We start from the raw sequence: 20,123 nt of genomic DNA on the forward strand, positions 1-20,123 counted from the left end.
CATTTTATCTAAATATTGACATTAATTCTTCAATTTTGCATAATATTCTTTTATTACAATAACAAATATTATCAAAATTACACGAAAGTACTTATAATATATGAATAGTAGAAGATATAGCAATTAAATTAAAAAAATTTACATATACAACAACATTTTTTAAAAATTGTTTAATAAGGTGATCTATTATGGATACGTTAGGTTGAAAGTATTGGTTCTATTAACAAAAGAAAGTCTATCATAGATAGATCTAGTTATGTTTGTAATTTTTTAAAAATGTTGTTATGCATTTAATTATTCTTCCTAAAATAAGAATTTTAACTCAACTAACATAAAATTCATATTTATACATTAAAACCATGAAACGAGAATCACATTAGCAACTATTAACTTTGATATTTGTTTTTAAAAAGGTGTAAATGTAGAGATGTTTAATATAAAATAGATTATCAAAAGATTAATTTTCATAACGAATAAAATATTTACGGCCTCCTTCATAAATTGAAAAAGTTCATAGAATTTACAACTTTTAAAGAAGAAATCCAGGTTTGTCATTCCTTATTATCATCTTTCTTCGCTCCTATTTTGCGATATTTATTCTTTTTCTCTTCTTCCACAAATTTTTAAAAGTATTTCTACTTGCCATTCCTTTTCATATTCTTTCTCCTTTCATTTTTCTTTTACTTCCCATCATCTTTTTCTTTTATTCTCTATTTTTTTTCTTCGCTAATCTTTTTATATACTTTTCAAATTGTCATTTAGTTGTGTGCCAAATATAAAAGATCGTGAAAAAAATTGTTTGAATATTGAATTGTCAAATGTAAACGATCGTGCTCCAAATATAAACGATTATGTACCAAATCTAAACGATCGTGTAAAAAAATCTTGAAAAAAATGTTGAGATTTTGCTATCTTAATTTAAACAATCAAATCTAAAAAATCGTGTGTCAAATCTCACTACAAGAAATTGGAATAATTCTGACGTAAAAAACAACGTCGGCGAAAGATGCATCAGTGTTGACCACCTTTCGACGACGCAACATTGATTGCGTTGGCGAAAAGACATTCCATGACACACAAAAATCAGACGTCGCGAAAAGTTCAAAATTAAATTTAATATCTTCACTTTCCACAACGCACAAGAATTAGATGTCGCGAAAAGTTCATAATTAAATTTAATATATTCACTTTTCACAACGTACAAGAACCAGACATCGCAGAAGATTAGAATTAAACTTAATATCTCTTCACTTCCCACGACGCACAAGAATCAAATGTCGCGAAAAGTTTAGAATTAATTTAATATATTCACTTTTCGTGACGTACAAGAACTAGACGTCGTAGAAAGATTAAAAATTAAATTTAATATATTTACTTTCTGCGATGCACAAGAATCAGACGTCGCAAAAAGTTTAAAATTAAATTTAATATCTTTACTTTCTGCGATGCACAAGAATCAGACGTCGCAAAAAGTTTAAAATTAAATTTAATATCTTTACTTTCCGCGACGCACAAGAACCAAACGTCGCAGAAAGTTGAAAACTAAATTTAATATCTTCACTTTTTGCGACGCACAAGAACCAAACGTCGGGAAAAGTGAAAGTTGTAAGTGTACCTATTGAAGTGACATGGTCACCTTTCAGCAATGTGTGGCAGGTCCACATCGGTGAATGTTTTAACCCGACGTTTTCGAAGACGTCGGGGAAAGCCCACTCTATTTCTTCCCCCTTCAACACATAACCAATTGTAAAGCGAAAGGAAGAGAAAATTGACCGAGAGGAAGGAAGAGGATGAGATCTGTGTTGCTGTCCGTCTGTCTTTGTCATCGTCGTTGCTGCCGTCAAAAGTGTCCTCGTCCCCCTTTTGTCCTCTGTCACTATTCCTCACTCTCCCTCTCTCCTTCTCTCTACTTTCTCCATGTTTTCGTTCTCCGAATCGCTCATCTCCCTCTCTCATTTCTTGTACTTTCTCTCTTTCCCTTCTATAAATCATTCATCTCCCTCCCTTCTTCTGTCCAATTTCATTATAAAAAACGATTAGTCGCTTGGAAATAGACTAATTTATCAACAACATCAACCATATCTGACAAGGACATAAATAAATGGAAGAATTTCATGGGTTTCTTTTCATATATAAATAAATAAATAATTAAAAAAATATATTTAAAGCCTTCTGCGATGCCACATCGAGAAAGTCATCTGCGACGTGTTGTAGCGCGCGCTGGGAAAATTTCCCCCGTCGTTGACACAAGCTATGTCAAGAAAAGTATCCCTGACATGCTTGCCGACGTCTTCGCGACGTCGCAGTAACCTTCTCCGACGTTGGTTAGGATTTTCAGCGATGTATTGCTATGCCATGGAAAATCTTATTTCTTGTAGTGTCTAAACGGTCGCATACAAAAAAATACTGAAAAAAATCGTTTTGATTTGGCTACCCAAATCTAAATGATCGTATATGATAGAATAGCCAAATATAAACAATTTTTTTTCAAATATATTATGTGCGCCTGGATGACAATTAATCACGTGCATTCTTTAAATTTCTCATTGTGGGTCTATAGTTTTTTTTTCCGTTTTCGAAATTGTTCTATACTGTGTAAATATTTTGGCATTTTTTTCTATTTTTGAAAAGACCTCTTATGAAAATCTATTCCAAATATCAAAGTTCCGCAGTCTAACCCATAAAATATAATATAATAAGATGAACAAAATATTCCCACAAAGTATAACAAAATTTCAGATTCTATCATTGTATATCAATCTTAATCATCCGTGATTGAATTTAAAATTTTACTATATTTTGTAATTATTTTTAACCGTTTTTTCATTTACGATAATTTTCATACATGTTCAAATGCTTTATTCTTGACCGATACTAAATAACGAACAAGAAGAAGAACACTATCAAACAAAACTCATATTTCTCTCGAGAAATTATATGGTCCACACAAATATTACACTACTCAACATAGAAGGTGGAATCTGAGTTTCAACTTCTCAAAAAGAAAAAAGAAAAAAAAGCCCTAAAAATCTACCATTTCATCCATCTCTTAAGATAAGTAAGGCCTACAATATCTTAGTTTTGAGGCAGATTCCACTATTTCTAGACCTTTTTTTCTTCCATCTCCTTATTCAACAACAAAGGAAAAGAATAATACCTCAAAAGAGAAGATTGGAATTCTATTTTCCTTTTTTCTTGATTTCACAAATTTATATCCCTAAAGAATGCCCCTAATGAATAACAGCTACTTAGGCTTATGTTTAACCCAACATAAAAGTCACATAGAAATTAGCAAAAGAAAACCAATTTAAAATAAATTTACAAAAAAAAAAAAACCTTAATGTCTATTATATATATACATTGTTTATAGGTAATTGCAATAATGGGAATTTTGAAAAGATGGGACACCAACCATTTGATCTTCTTTATCTAATTTTCCAAATAAATTTCCCTATTCTCTCTTTACTCTTTAGTCCTTTTAGTTTTTTTTAAAAAACTTTTGACCCTTTCAATCCTTCACTTGTGCCCTTCTCTTCTCCTACCTTTTCAATGGGGTGTTCTGTGTGGGACAATGATTCCCCCCCTATATCTTCCCCTAATTCTTCATAAAGTTAATATAGATTTTTCTTTTCTCCCTATGACGATTTTGTTATTTTTTATCTATTCATTTTCGGAGCGTCTACGAAACTAAACTTTTCATACGAATAATTAAATTTAGTAAATGGATGTGTTTGGATTATTGTATTACAGACCTTAATTGTACCTTTAGAAACCTTTAGAAATAATAATTAAGTATGTTTGCAAATATATCAAAAATTATTAATGATATACATCTACTAATGAACGGATAAAGATCTAAATTTTATTATCGACAATTTTTTTTTACTTTTGTGTTATATCAATGAGTTCTTATTTTAATGCATTTTCTCACATTTTTATAGAATGATTACGAGGTTGTTTTGGATCCAAAGTACTCCATAAGTTATGAATAGTAGTTTTATTGGGCATCTTTTATATACAATTATAATTAACTTTATAGTAAACTTCAAGTTTGTGAAGATTAAATTTAAGATTTATTGAAAGCATAATAACTAAAATAGAGCATTTGAAAATATATAGTCTATCATGGAGTCCTCAAATATTGAAATAAACTTAATATATTAATTGAGAAATAATGATTTGACCTAAAAAGCATAGTAATAATAATGATGAAAGGAGGCCTTAATAATCTAATGTACAAATTTAAAGAAATGAAAAGAAACAACTTTCCCTCTTCTCCTCTCTCAAACATTTTGCAGAAAGTGAAAGAAGAAATGGGGGTGAAGAAATTAAAGGGGGAGTTTGCATTTGTTCACATAATTGAAGCCTACAAAGTAATGAACACTTGGAATAAAAATAATGAAACAAAAGCTAATTTAGAGATGCAATTGTGTGAGCATTATTATCACCAATCTTTATGCACAAAAATGAATCTTGTATATATAAATCAATATGAATGAAGCTTGAATGCTTCCTTTTCATTGAAATGATGATGATGAGATGAGAGATTTACATTTTTTTAAAAGCCAGTTTAGTTGGAAGAATGATTAAGGCCACCTCTTCTTCTGCCCAAGATTAACTATATGTTGATATATCAATAAAATAAAGAATTTGACGTCAATATTAAAGATTTATTGTAACGTTTTAGGTTCAATATTCGAAATTTGGATTCGACAACTTGATAGTCCCGACACTCCCTTGTGTCCTCAGTGATCTTGTAATGGTCATTCTTGCTTGTCTTGAGGCTTCTAAAAGTGAACTACCATCCCTACAAATCAATACAGTTGCTTTCAATATGTTTTGCTCTCACTTACATATATTCTAGAAAAAATTGTAAGAGGTCATCTAACATAAAATTATTTCGAGCTAAGCATTTTTAACTTGGGAGTTTCTATGATTGAGCCACTAAAAAGATGTGCAATTTGTTGATATAGGTAATAACTTTCAATTTTTGTAAGACTTTTTTAACTATATTTTTGTATTGTTCAGATGTAATATCAGTTTGTTTATGTTGCTCTCCTAAACTTCGGTTGTTACATTAATTGGTATATATCTCTAATATCTTCTAGTATCTTCACCGACTAAAGTCATTAATATATAGTTGGCATCATAAAATATTTTTCATGTGATTGAAACGCTAAGATTTGTTTAGTAACTCTTTCATTTTCTGATTTTGAAAATTAAACCTATTTTCTCTCATTTTCTTCGAATGATTTATATCTTTCTTTTACGTACACATATTCAAATACTCAATTTATTTTAAAACAAGTTTTTAAAAACTATATTTTTAAAGACTTAATTTTTTAAAACATTGGTATCAAATAAATTAAATTACAATTTAAATAAATGACTTAAATAATTCAAACTAATCAAACTCAAACTCAAATGTTACATGATTGGATGCACCATTTAGCAAAAATTATTTGAGATGTATAAATTTGCAACTCAATCAATTGAATTGGATCTAAATTGTACTCCAATCCAATCCAATCCAAAATCCAATACAACCCACAAACACTCCACTCCAAATAAACAAATCTCTCCAAATACTCGTAACTATTTTATACTAAGAAGATGATAATCTCCAAGTGTGTAAAATCCCAGAACCATCAAATGCCTTGAGATAGTGAAAAATATATGGTGACATTAAAAGATATTATAGAGAACTGAGAAGATTCATAATGAGAGCAACCCTTTATCCTAATTCCAGAGTTGTCTGGATAAACATGAACAATTCAGATCAAATAAGAAATGTCATGTTGTACACCACTCTAAAGCTCACTGCTCTATTCATTTTCACATTGTTTAAGTTAAAGTGACTGATATTGGTACAAAAACTACAAAAATTTGAATTATCCACTCTAATTCTGTTCTGAATGCTTCTTTTTGCATACCCTTTTTCATGTAGGCAACGTCCTCAACAAATAAAGAGCTTGTTGCCACTGCACACGTTGTGATAGAGCAATTCTCCTCAATGCTGGCACAGCTCCAGCAGCTACGATTGCTGGATGATTTTCACTGTCCATGCTCAGATTATACAGTATAGCTAAGGCTGCTTCTACTGCTCTCTCACTTCCTTCATCAATCAGCTTTACTAATGGAAAGATACCGCCTTTCGAAGCAACAGCTCGGGTAGCATTGACTATTCCTTCAGAGACTATTCTATTCAGCTCCACAACAGCAGATTCCTGAACTTCCAATGAGAAGGAGCTTTGCATCTGTTCAATAAGTCTTGGTATTGTTTCGTATAGAGTGACCTCCATGTTGATAGGATCTCCAAAATCTGTGTTCAGAGTCAAGACGGAGCTGAGTTTGATTAGGCAAGCAGCAATCCAATCTTTGTGGTTGATGGGAATGTCTGACTTAAGGACTCGACGAAGCAATTTAGTGAAATGCGTGGAGTTTATTTTGTTGCTGAACTTTTCAGAGTCTAGAAGCTTTGTTAATAGTCGGGAGGCTGCTGAAATTGCCAGACCAGCTTCTTCAACTTCAAGGGCATATCTTTCGGGCTGCCAAACTTCACCATCAGAATCTGTGTAAACAAAATTCAGACTTCAATATCAAATGCTAAAAAACTATCAAGTAAATTATTACAAATCAGTATTGGAGTTTCAGTTTGAAGCCTACCTACCAACATTCAATCATTTCAACGTGATTTGGTAATATGCTATCACACACGTGCACAAGTTTAAAAATAGAAAGGCTAATTCTTTTTGCTTTCAGTAGTCATCTTTTCTTTCCTTTCTAAGCTTCCAAGTTCCATAGGGAAAAGATCTAAAACTTCTAAAGCAACTGATCTTCAATCTGGTGTACAAATTCCAAAAGAATGAGGGCTCCAGTATCAATCTTGTCTTCTTTAACAAGGCGGATGTTACTGACAAATGCAAATGAAAATTTCAGGCAACAAACATCGTTTTCCTCCTCAAGTATTGGATAAGGGCTAGGTTGTGGAAAGTGCTCAAATCCTCCTACATCCTTTAATGTTTAACCATCGGATTCACAGTTTTGCCTCCATCTTGAGTCATCCTTAAATGACATAGCGACCATTTATTTTCCTCAAACGGCCCATGGAAGGAGATGTTCAAAAACAGGCAACTGCATCACAGAATGTTAATTTTGTGGTGTGTAATGGCAAAGATTGTTTAAAATTTGGTAAGCTCTGTGGAGATTGAGCTCCTTCTGCAGCTTTTTTTTTTTTTCCAAGAATGCACCTTGGATCCATTAAATCACCACTACACTTACCATATCTTTCTACGCAAACTAATAGTTCTATATCGGAAACAAGGTCTGATGACATGGAAGATCGTCGCTTTAGCCCGGCTGAAAGTTTAAAATGAAGAGCAGGGAAATAATTGATATTTTTGCGAGATTTTTTAACACATATCACTTGTAAGGTCCAAAACTAGCCAAAGACCAAATATATGGGCTACCAATGTTGATTGGAAGGAAAATGATACTAAAGACTTTTGAACTTAGAACATCTACTCCACTCAACTAGAAAAATTAAATGGATAGATTACGGTGAGCATTTATAAAAAGTTTGCAGTAACTTCTCTGACTAATGAATAATATATCCTTACTGGCCAAATAATATTCCTAATTCATTCACAATAGCATTTGTATCACAACCGCATCATGCACTCATACAATTACCGAAGACAGTTGGATCCAATTGCCGTTTATTAAAATGATTTTCATACCTATTGAAACTCCAAGCTGGAAAACAGCCGACAATCCCAACTCTATCTCCACAGGATCGATTAGTTCCATGCTTGGGTCCATGATAGAAACAAATTCCAGGATAGAAGCAGCTTTCTGTTTCAAGTTTGGTGATGAGGTGTTCAAAATCTCAACAAAGCGAGAAACAACACCAGCATCCAGCACATCTTTCCTATAAGTTGTTAAAAGAGGTTTCACATTAGTATCTAAATCTTAAACTACCCCAAAAGCTTAGGCTAGTGGTTAAAGGCAAAGTTAATTATATATCACTGAGGCTAACTACTTAAAGAGAATGATTGACCAGCAAGATTATACTCAACCTGATAGAAGCTTCAAAATTTCCTTCTGAATGTTGTCCCCCTTGAGATCCATTTACCGGTCCACTGTAAAACTGGAATGTATGGACACTTTTAGCAATTCAATTTCAAAATTCAAAGTCTTACAAGTCGATACATGAAACATAAAACGAAACCTTTGACTTCATTTCTTTACTAGGGTCCAAGATCCGAGAAAGTATATTGAGGGTCTACAAGGCAAAGATGTCTTGAGTCAGCATCAAACCAAACTACTTTGTTCTTCACAAATATAAAGTAGCCGTAGTTACCTTCTCCATCACATTTTCGGGGATACCTGAGAACTTTAAAATACTGAGCAAAGGACCAAGTGCACCTTCATTTTCAATTGCCTGGCAAACCACATTACTGTGCCAACACCAGCAAAATGTGAGACAGAAAGCATCTAAATATATATACTACAGAAAACAAACACACTGACCAAGATTCAAACACGACATTCTGCTTATAAGTTCAAAAACATATCCATTACTTCAACTCTTTGAAAGAGTTAAAAAAAATACTGATTTTAAATAAAATAAAAAAATTGGAATGGCATAACTCAAGTTTTACCTAATCGACAGTCTCTCTAGAGCTTGAACTGCAGCCCATTTGACAGAATCATTCGTATAATCTAAAAACTTTACTAAATATTTGATTGCTCCAGCTTCCTTGAATGAAATACGCATGTGTTCGTTGATAGAGGCATCAGCTATTGACACAGCAGCTCTCGTTATGGCATTATCATCCTCAAGTTCAAGGATCAAAACTAGTCGAGCAACACCATCTATCCAAGGTAAGAGTGTAAGATGGTTTCTGGAAGATGATTCAGATTGAGAATCCTTCAGATCTTCGATTTCTATGGCACCAATTCGAGCCAGAAACTGTTGCTGTGTCCGGCCAACAATTGCATTTATCTTGCGTTCTTCTATGTTTGCATTCTTATCAACATTTAACCCAAGGAGTAATTGAGAGGCACCATATCTTGAAGGTTTTGTGGATTGTTCAATTTCAATGCCATCAGGCAACCTGGGCCATGAATGCAGGCCTGGTCTGAAGGATTTATAAGCAGCAGCACCAAGAATTGGTACTGGAACCAGTCCTTCCTCTATGACAAGAATTCTATAATATCCATCTTTAGAAAGTTCAAGCAATGCATTTCTTGCTTCCTTTCTCATAATTTTTGAGCTGTCTGCCTCAGCTTTCAACTGATACGCCTGCAGCCACAGACCAAAAGTCAATACTTGGTTTACTTCTAATTGGCCACTTAATTTGTTGACTGTCTAGATTCAAACAAGCTCTTCCACATGATTGAAGCACAGACTGGTGGTAAGAATGCACAAACTATTAAACATAATTGAGCGGTTGATATGGAACGGGAATAGATAATAAAATCAACACAAATTGTTATAATTACTATATTAGGTGAATTCCATAAAATTTTGTTTGATCTGCTTCAGATTCATTTGATTGGATTTTTTAAATTAGCAAGAATTGGAGATTGAACAAGTTTTCAAATTATATAGAATTACTCTCCAGTTCCTCTCTTTCCTTTATTCTTTTTTTTTTATTAAAGAAAAAAAGTGGATTAGAATTTCTAGTTGTGTAGCTTCAGTTTCCTCTCCTCTCCAATTTATTTATCTCACTAATTCTATACTTTCGAGTTACTTGTACGGTAACAACACCTACTATCATACATAATTATAAACAAAACTTTTTCTTGTTATAATCTATAACATTATCTTCTAACCACAATATTCCAAAATTCATCATCTGCTTGAAATGCAATTTTAACCTTTCCACAAACCAAGAAATAAGTTGGAAAAAAAGTCTTACCAGTTTAGTAATTAAGCCTGATTCGACAATAACCCCGTGGTTACAAGGGCTCAAAGCCAGATTTGCTAAAACCCCTCCAGCTGCTTCCTTCACCTTCATGTTCTCATCATCAAGATTCTTACTAAGCAATGGCAGAATATCAGTGTTTGCAATTTTAATTCTGAGTTTTTCATCTACTGACAAATTCCACAAGACACAGATGCTTTGCTCCTTCACCTGCACAGCTACAGCTACAATCAGATATGACTCAACTACATGCTACACCATAAAAAACACAGACACACACCTCGGGAGTCAAGGACGGTTGACAAAGCAAGCCAGTTATCTCTTCAATTGCTCCACTTTCTGCAACTGATTCTCGGTATAAGTTCACCTGAGATATTGACCGCAGAAGGCCAGCAGCTGCTTCACACGTAGGGATTGACTCTGACCTAAGAAGATTTACTGCTAGATTTATGCATCCAGGAAACTGCATGATGGCATCTATGTGCTTCTTCCCTCCAAGAGAATATTTCCATAAAGCTATGATTGCTTGTTCTCTATCAAGAGGATCATTAGCTAAGCCGAGCATCCGGACAAATAATGCCACATAACTGTGTCCAACACTAGAAGAATCATTCTGTACATCTTTGATGTCCTGAGAGTACAATTACAGCGTATCCCCATTAACACCAAATAGCAAACTACCAAGAATCCAGAAAAATAAGCAAAGCACGAGAGAATGAGGGGAAAATCAGTGCAGATTTTTCCAATTTAACACTGTATTTTGGTCAAAGATCTATGGCTTTCATGCTAATAATCAACATTCAACCCAAATGCCGTACACAGTTTGCATACTCATTACTGATATCATTCACACGGTACAACGCCATTTCAAAGAACAAGAAAAGTTAAGATATAAACAATCAGAACTGCAAGTACTTTTAGTGTGGACAACAAATTGAAAAAACAAACAAAGAAAGTAGACATAAAACTATACCCTGCCAAAATAATAATAACAGTAAAGTTTAGAAGTTACAGAATACTCATTGTTTAGGCGTGTTTGGAATACGTTATCAAATGTTAAATATAAAAAACAATCTTTATCAAAAGAGTTTAAATAAAAATGAGATTTTTTAGAAAACAAATCCAAACGTGCCCTACAGAAGTTAATCCCTGAAATTGATAAAGTTCCAAAGATGTTCTTGAGCTTTCACTTTTGGTTTATTAACTTTCTGCTGTTAAAATTGCTAAGAAGTGACAATTGACTATAACATTTCAATGTTGGCAAAAAAGTAGAGATACTAGATTAAGTGAATTAAGCGGGCAGAACTTTTTTGGCTTAAAAGTTTAAAACTATACTCAGTCAGCCAACACCCATGTGCCAAATTATACCTTATTTGTCTAATCTACTTATAATCGGAACCAAAGTTCATGGTGAAACTTATTAATTTTTGGGATTAAGTAAGCACACAATGAAATGAAGTCAAGTACTAAAATTGCAATTGAACCACAATACAAATGGAAAAAAGAGAGAGAACCCAAATTCTAAAACAAACAGAGAACAACCGGAGATGAACAAAACCCAGATAGGATGAAGATATGAAGGAGCAGAAACCTACAGGAGTAGCAGACTGATGCTGTGAAGAATCACCACCACCATCACTGCTAACCCTCCTGAAAACAAGGCGTTTCGAGAGAGAATCTGAGGAGAAACGAAGACGACAGAGGAAGAGCGATGGGTGGGTGGGTTTAGGAATTCCCATAGGGCCAACAACAGGGAAAAGCTTGGTGGGAGTGATTGAGAGTGTGCCCTGAAATTGGAGAGGCGAACATTTTGGGCAAGAAAACATGGGAAGAAGAAGAAGAAGAAGAAGAAAGATGGAAGGCAAAGGAAGAAGAATGATAGAGAGAAAAATCAATGGAATTAAGTAGAAATGTAGTGTAGTGTGGAGTATAGAACTGTTATCATGTTAAATGGAATTATCCCCTTTTGAACTCCCTAATAATATCTACTCATTTCTTCTTATATTTTAATTTTAGAAACACTTTACTTTCATCCATTCATTCTATCAATATTTATATGCAATTAAGACTTTATTTTTTAATTCATTGATTGTAAGAGTGTTCAACTGGATTGATTATATTTTATTTTTGTGTTGTCATGAAACATTTTTCGGCTAGATTTCGTGTTATTTATCCATTTAATCAAGATGATAAATATAGAGTCTAATAATTTAAATATTGAGAGTCACCTCTTAACATTTTGTTGTTAAAAGTTTAATAGAATCTTATGAAAAGAGTAAAAGTAAACTCTTTTAAAAAAAAATTAAAACAAAAATAAAGCAAAATACACCATTTAATTACTAGAATATGATTTAAATCTAAAATAAAAAGTATTTACATATAAAAAAAATTAACATTTTCAGTATTTTTTATATTTTCAATATTGTTTGTAACCAATTTTGAGTATGAATCCTTGGGGAATGTTAAATTCCACTAGATATGTATTGAAGAGTTGTTAAATAAGTAGGCATGTGATCAGAAATTTTCAACAAAAAAAAAAAAAAGGTTTAACCAAAGTATTGTATGAATCTTTTGGCGCACGTGAATCTATGAAACTTATGAAAGAAAATGCATACACATCTAACAGTATTGATATCTTTCAAGTTTTTACAACTTTAGAATAGATTATGTGAAAAATTGAATGTAATCAATATTACTATAATATTGAAAAAGAAGAAACGAAAACGAGATTAAAAAGTGTGATCGCCCTAAATGCAATGACAATAAAATGTTCACAAAATAAAACTGTTATGGTCTTGTTAAATTTTGAATCCGACTTTAAAAGAGAGTTTTGGGCTCCAAATCTTAACAAAATATTATCTATGACACCAACAATTTATCCAACATTTACACACCATCTTTGGCCATACAAATATTTTAGGGTTGTCAAGAATAAGGACATATGAACTTCGGTCACTTTACTTTGCTCTTCTTTCGGAAGAATTTTGCATGCATTTATTTCATATTTAGGTTATTTTGAAATGTATTATGTTTTTTATATAAATTTTTTAAGTTTCTTCCTATTTAATAAGATTATTTGACACCATTATAGTCCTTTTAGTTGTCCTGCTGATTCGAAATTATTGTTTAGGCTCTGTTTGTTCAAATTTCTTCTTCAAATATCGTCATGAAAAGTATGGTTATGATTGTATTTTGGAAAATTGAATATTGTCATTGTCAGCTATGTAATTTTGGAAGGTTAGAAACAGACGATATAGTTTGAATAAAAATTTGTTGTTTTTAATTATACGATATATGTAGAGATAACCATTTGTTTGTTTTTAATTCTTTTTATTATTATTATAAAATAAAACGTATAAACAGTTATGTCCTCCATTTTAGGAGCAAAAAAGGAATTGAAAGGAATTAGTTTGTATTATTTGTTTCTGTTTTAAATGTTTATTATTTTATAAATTGTAAAAATTATTTTATAAATTGTAGAAACTCCAAAGACGAGGACCGAGAATTATTAAAGAGAAAAGAGAAAAAGTGACATATTACGGTATTTAAAATTCTGAATACATTGGTTGAGAAAAACCATTATCAGTTTAAAATTTAAAAAATTTATAATTTTCAAGTCAACTATATAGAATTTAAAATTTGTAAATAATTAAATTGCTAATTGAATTTTCTTTTGAAACGTTTGACAACATTTACGTTTTTAAAAATTAACTTTCCACGTTTTGCATCTTTATAACAAAAATTAACTTTCTATGTGTTTCCATCTTTATTGAATTGTTAGCCAAATTGAAGAGCTTCATTTATAATTTGCTTCCATCCCTTTATCATATTCGACCGATCACCTAAAGTAAAAAAACATGAAAAAAGTAGGTTGGATCGTGAACACTATGAATAAATTGACAATTTAAAATCATGGTGGTTTCAAATCAATTTTTAAATAATATTTTATTAAAAATATATAAAAGATATTAACAATATCATCACAAAATTTTGGAATCGATCCTTTATCATGATATTTATGGATGATAATTTTTTTTTAAACTAATGATATGAACATTAAATAAAATAATTTTATGGAAGAATTGATAAATGAAGTATTTTATGGAAGTTTTGATTTCAATTTATTATTAGGTTAAATGAAATATTTTATGAAAGGATGGTTTAAATGCATAATTATAAGGGAATAAAATCTTAGGGAGCATTTGGGGGAAGGATTGAGTTATGGAAGGGTTAGAGTTGTGATAAAATTAGTGTTATAATAAAACTAGTTTTATGATAAGAGGTGTTTGGAGGATGAGTTTATAAAGGTAGTATTATGATAAAATGTGTTTGGGGAAAAGTTACGTGAGTAGTGTTATGATAGTTTTATAACAATGTGTTTGGGGAAATGTTTAATACTAGTGTTATGATATATATTTTAAAAAAAATTCATATTAAATCTAATATTTTAGTTTATTTTTAAAATTTAGGTTAGAAGTTTAAATAACATCAAATTATGGAAAAAAAAAAGAATTTCTAAGAAGGAACGTTTAATTAAGAAGTGATTTTAATAAATACATTCTCAACCAATCTTATTAAACAATTAACTCTCATGTCAATTAATATTAGTGAATTCTCAAAACTTATTTATGTATTTAATTTTTGTAGACAATACTTTTTCATTTGATTAAATTGTCCAAATTGTTTTATATCCTTAAATAAGAGTGTTCATAGTACTGCAAATTGCTCAACTTCTCTTCATAATTTTTTTTGGAAATTTCCTTTTATCTCATTTGCTTAAACTCCAACGAAGAATGAATTTTTCCCTCACAAACATTCATGGTTTCTCCAACTCTTACAAATCAAACATTAATTATAAGTTAAAACAAAAGTTTCCTCCTGCAAGAGAAATTTAGTTATACATTTGTCCATTATATTAATCAGACTAAAAATAATTTAAAATAGATATACACCCAATTCAAATGTGAATTTACACACAACAAAAATATAATTGTACTAAGAAATTAGTAGGAAAGCAAATTTTTTTAATACCCATTTCTCACCATCCATAAACTCCACATTATCAATATTCAAATCCCAATAATCTCAACAAAATCCCATCAAACAGAGCTCCAAACCATCTTTCACTCTCTATTTTTGAATAAAGGGCTTATAATTCACAAACAAAATTGCCAAGAAAATCCTATTATAATTCACAAACAAAATTGCCAAAAAAATCTTATTTAACCCCAAGTCTAAATTTTGGATATGTTTGAACTAAACTTTCAAAATCAAATAATAAAATGAATATTTATTACTATATATATATATAATCTTGGGTTCAAAAATCAAATAATAAAATAAATATTTATTATTATTATATATATATAATCTTGTGTATGTGTGTAATATAAAAATTATTACATTATCAACCATGTTTATCAACCATTTTATGGATAACAAAAAGAGTGAATTAAATAGATATTAGTATATATATATATATATAATAAAAATAAATGGTTAATTACTTAATTTAAAACCTACAAATCCAAAATGTGGTATAAATTGCAAACATAAATCTAGGGAGGTTGATTATCAATCCCTAAAATAAAATTTTATTGAATATTTTTATGAAACTGAATGATTTGCAAATTGTATTCGTGATTTTGTATTATGTATCTGCAAGAAAGGAATTTTTTTCTCTACGAAAGGGTAAAATCGTCTTTCATGCAATAGATAATAAAAGTGCTGGAACAAACAACTCAACAAATAAACATATTGCTCACATTGACAACCAAATTGGATACTTACGTAAAAATCCTAGCAAATTAGAATGAGATGAGAACTCTTAATTCTCAATTGCTAAAAGCTCTATTGGATTAGACGCAAATTCGCCTAAGAGCAAATATTTTAGACAAGAACAAATTCTTAAACCAAGATTTGAACTCTTCGAGATATGTTGATTAATCCCACCCGAATATTTTGGTATGCAACTCAAAACACTAATAGCAAATTAAAAAATATCTCTAGAAACTTGAAAACAAGAACAGGTGATAAAACATACATTGTAAAAAAATGATTAAAACAACCTAATAGGCTTTAATAGCCTTCAAATAAAAACCCTAACGCAACAAAATGATAAAACTGAAAAATAGTAAGATTACATCAAAATTATTAAATACAATTTAATTTATAATTTTTGCCTCAACGGTTCACATCACTTCCTCAGACTAACAAGTTCAACTAAGATTGCTGCTAGGATTCACTTATCAAACCTTTCAACTCATTTCGAAATGTGGGAATTTTGCTTGCTTCAACGGCCATTACTATTCCCATTAACTCGTAATCTTCTACCTGCATGAAAACCAACGGTTATGAAAAAATAGAATTACAAATTAATTACAATGCCTTGAACACAATAAATTATGTAATCCTTACAAGGTAAGATAGGATTTTAGTTCTGTGGTCAGATACCGTAACAGTATTAGCATCACTTAGCAATATCATCTTGAAAACCAACTCTTGTTGGGACTAACAAAGAGCAAGTTACAAAAAGGGGCCAGGAATTTTGAATTTAACCAAAGCATCATTTAGTTCTTTAGTTGGTCTATTGAGTCTAGTATTGTTTAGAACTCTAATGTGGTTAAAAGTGAGTTGAAGTAGAAGAGAACAAATCCATTGTTTTAGTAAAATTGTAACAAAAAAACATATCCTCATAGAGCATCGCAAGAGCTAAGAATTGTAAAAAAAAAAAAAAATTACAAATGTGTCAAATGACTGCAACAGAATAGAAGTACACAAAAAGAAGAAAACACACCAGCTAATCATCTTTATAATTGAGCACAATACAAGCATGCAACAATAATAAAACTATCTGGATTAGTCTTGTAAGTTTAATACTTGCCTTGCTAGCCGTCTGGGTGTGCAAGGGAAAGCAGAAGGACCATAAACACAACTGAAATAAGTTTTTGGATAAGAGAAAAAAAACTGTTATAAATAGTTTGAAGAGAGTCTAAGAAACAACTACTAGAGAAATGCTGTATCAAAATACCTTGTGAAATATTTCATCTTCTGCCTTAACATAGATAAATGACTCTTGAATTGGTTTTTTCTTACGATTTGTTTTCTTACTATTTGTAGTCTTGAGCTGTAGTTTGTGACGAATAACCACATCAGAACATAAGAAAAAGAAATATTAGTACAATACACAACTATTGTAGAACAAAAGAAAATAATTGTTAGTAAAGGTACAGAACATGCTACACAGGCATACCTTGTAAATTTTACTGATTAGAATATACAATTTAAAGCGGAAGGAATCCTGGAGCTCTTTGGTTGGCTTAAAAAAAACAAAAAAACAAAAGAACATATTGATAGTAAGTACGTCAACATATCCATGTGGATACTTGAGAAGAAGAATGTCCAAATGCTAATCTATCTAACCTCATCCTCAGTAGCCCAAGAGATTTCATCAAAAAGGGCATCATAAAGTGGTGGCAGAAGTTGAGGAGGAAGATTCACAAGCCTCTGTGAGACTATGAGACCTACACTGGATGTTTGCTCCTCCAGTAGTCGCTTCAAGTCATTCTCTCTTTCATTGTCCTTGCAAACTTTCAAGAGATATTGCTTGAGGTCCATTATAGATTTACTGTCCTAGAAAGACAAAATTTCCACAACAGTTTACTGATAAATAAAAGTAAAAGGTTGTGTGACATCTGTTTCCAGCACAAAGTCGTGATTAGACATTGGAATCCTACCCCCAACCATCATGAATAATGCAAGTGAAATGGTTGTTTGTGTTGAATATTTCTATTTATGTTCATGTTACAGTAAACGTGAGAATTATCAAGATTGGAAGCACATTGCTCAAGTTTCCTTCCCCAAACTTAATTTCATCCCACACTACGGCTAGGCACATATTTACTTTGAAAGACTAGTTCGAAATGCCCTGCTGCACAAACCAACAACCAGAAGACTACAAGCAGAGAGAGAATTTAATATTGGATCAAACTTCTACATTGCTTACCTTATATCTTTCCAAGTTAAGGGCTGTGATAAAACCGAATACTCCACTATCTTCATCCCCCTCTATTTTGACAACACTACCAACTGTGGTTTGTCCCAATATTAGTTCAGAAAATCCAATATCATCCCAACGTATCTTATCTAGGTAGTTCTGCAGCAATGTCCTCACCCCATGAAAATCATCAGGTTTCGGATCAAAAAAGGCAAAATCTGCTTGAACTTCCTACAACAAAAGATCAACACGGTGCATATTACAAAAAAACATTGGATGAATAAGAAAAAGCTAATAAATAAAACATTGCTGTAAAAAAAAACTCAAGAATTAAGATAGATATTGTCTTACTTCAAACTCTTCACCACTGGAAGAAGAGCCGGATGATTCACTCTGAGGCTCGGGACTCTTCCTAATAAAACCATTACCTACAATTAGAACAATCCAATGATGATATTCACTAAAAATTCTGCAGAATCCATAACAGTGCACAAAGAAAAACTACTCATTCTACATGCTTACCTTCATGTTTAGAGTGAGATTTCATTATTTTCGTCTTCAAAATATGATTCCTCGCCATACAAGAAGTTCGAGCAAATGGGGAAAAAGTTAAAGGTCTAGTTCCCAGAATCTGGCGCCGCTTTGTTGGCCTTCGAGGCATCTTTAACGCTAGCGAATTAGGAAATAATATCTAAGATACAAAGTTAATATTTAAGAAACAGCAACCAAATTAAACAAAGCGCTTGGTGATATAAGAAGGCTATATAAGTTCTTCATTCAAGCATGAAGATACTAGAATGCAACATAGAAATGACCTAAAGAGAAAAAAAAAAAAAAAAAAAAAGAAGCTAATTCGGCAAATTGGACAGAGTAGAAAACGATTACTAGAGAGAAAAATCGTCCCTGTCTTTTTAAAAGGTTGAAGGTTCAGAACTACAGCCCACATTTGATATAACTAAACTATATGGTAAAATAAAGTAATAGATGGAGATTGGGAGTATACCAGAAGAAAATCAGTGCAAACTAGGACCGAGTACGGCGACGTGGGCGGCAGCAATGAGGTGCTGAACGGAGAAGGCTGGAAGAAGAAGAATGAGCACGTGAGAACGGGAGGAAGATGAAAGAGAAGGCACTTAGGGCTTCATAACTATAATTTCTATTGCAATCTCTAATTTTAATTTAATGGCCCAAATTATAATAATAACTCATATACATTTTTTTTTTTACTCAGTAACCTAATATGTTACCATATAACCTAAATTGAAGGGATGAATACTATATAAATCAAATGGTGAAATAATACTCATTATATATATCCATCTCTATTACTAATTTTACTTTTTAATAAAATTAAACGGTAAGAATTTTAAAATTTTAATAAGAGAAAGAATGAGTATTAAGGTTAAATTTATCCAAATATTAGATAAAAAAATGTAAGTACGGAATGTGTTTTAATTTTATCATATTTGTGACATATCCTAGCTTTCATTTTTTTATTTTTTGTTTTTATCTTTTTGAAATTTTCATTTCTAGAATTATAATGGTAATAATTAAGTTTATAGTAACAAACTACAAATTTAGCAGAGTGATATTTACCATATCGCTTTGAGAAATTTAAATTTGCCATTCTTTCAAAAATGTGGTTATATACCTAATTAATTTTGTTTGTGTTATTTTGATCAAATGGGCTGGACTGTATTGATGGGCTCTAGTCTACTGGGCTGAGTTAATGGGTTAATGACAGTAGCTTGGGCTGAGTTTTCTTTTTTTTCTTTTAAGACTTTTCTGGTTAGTAATATTTTAATTGGAAATCATTTTTAGGAAAAAAAATTATAGTTTTACCTCTAAACTTCTAAAATTGTATCATTTTATTTTATTTTTCTAGAAAAAAAGAATCACTTTATAGGTTTCAATTTCTTCACAATCAACCATAAACTTAGATAAATGTGGTTGTTTTATACTCTTTATGTTTGATAAAACTTGTGATTCGTTGAAGATTTTTTTCCGAGAAAAATTACAAACTTAATAGAGAAAAGATGATGAATGTTTATAACTTATTAACGTATAATTTACTTTAAAAATAAATAAATCAAACTGGTTACTCTTTTATTTTGTTTTGTTTTTCTAATTTTGAGCATGTCAAATGACCTATTAGACACAAAATTGAATGTTCGAAATACACGTATTTTAAAAAG

General features: G+C 31.3%; 2 protein-coding genes across 3 annotated transcripts; both read right to left on the reverse strand.

Moving 5' to 3' along the window:
* Positions 1–5,663: 5,663 nt before the first annotated feature.
* Positions 5,664–11,881, reverse strand: LOC101220075. Its single transcript, XM_011657155.2, has 9 exons — positions 11,528–11,881; positions 10,213–10,563; positions 9,927–10,142; positions 8,664–9,307; positions 8,363–8,459; positions 8,231–8,284; positions 8,079–8,149; positions 7,740–7,930; positions 5,664–6,571 (listed from the first exon to the last, which is right to left on the reverse strand). The coding sequence occupies exons 1-9, from the start codon at positions 11,756–11,758 to the stop codon at positions 5,940–5,942; spliced, it is 2,487 nt and encodes an 828-aa protein (XP_011655457.1). The 5' UTR covers positions 11,759–11,881; the 3' UTR covers positions 5,664–5,939.
* Positions 11,882–15,859: 3,978 nt separating this feature from the next.
* Positions 15,860–19,108, reverse strand: LOC101218410 (protein BCCIP homolog). 2 transcript variants are annotated; one of them, XM_011657157.2, is made up of 9 exons: positions 18,932–19,108; positions 18,451–18,619; positions 18,280–18,356; positions 17,938–18,159; positions 17,355–17,564; positions 17,185–17,250; positions 16,963–17,058; positions 16,816–16,866; positions 15,860–16,265 (listed from the first exon to the last, which is right to left on the reverse strand). In XM_011657157.2, exons 2-9 carry the CDS (start codon positions 18,587–18,589, stop codon positions 16,167–16,169), a joined length of 960 nt encoding a protein of 319 aa, XP_011655459.1. In that variant the 5' UTR covers positions 18,590–18,619; positions 18,932–19,108; the 3' UTR covers positions 15,860–16,166. The 2 variants fall into 2 exon arrangements, with proteins under 2 accessions (XP_011655459.1, XP_004150115.1); XM_004150067.3 differs by having other exon boundaries at positions 18,451–18,597; positions 18,932–19,097.
* Between the last annotated feature and the right edge of the window lie 1,015 nt (positions 19,109–20,123).

The sequence above is a fragment of the Cucumis sativus genome, chromosome 5, assembly GCF_000004075.3.
Source record: "Cucumis sativus cultivar 9930 chromosome 5, Cucumber_9930_V3, whole genome shotgun sequence".
Taxonomy (NCBI): domain Eukaryota; kingdom Viridiplantae; phylum Streptophyta; class Magnoliopsida; order Cucurbitales; family Cucurbitaceae; genus Cucumis; species Cucumis sativus.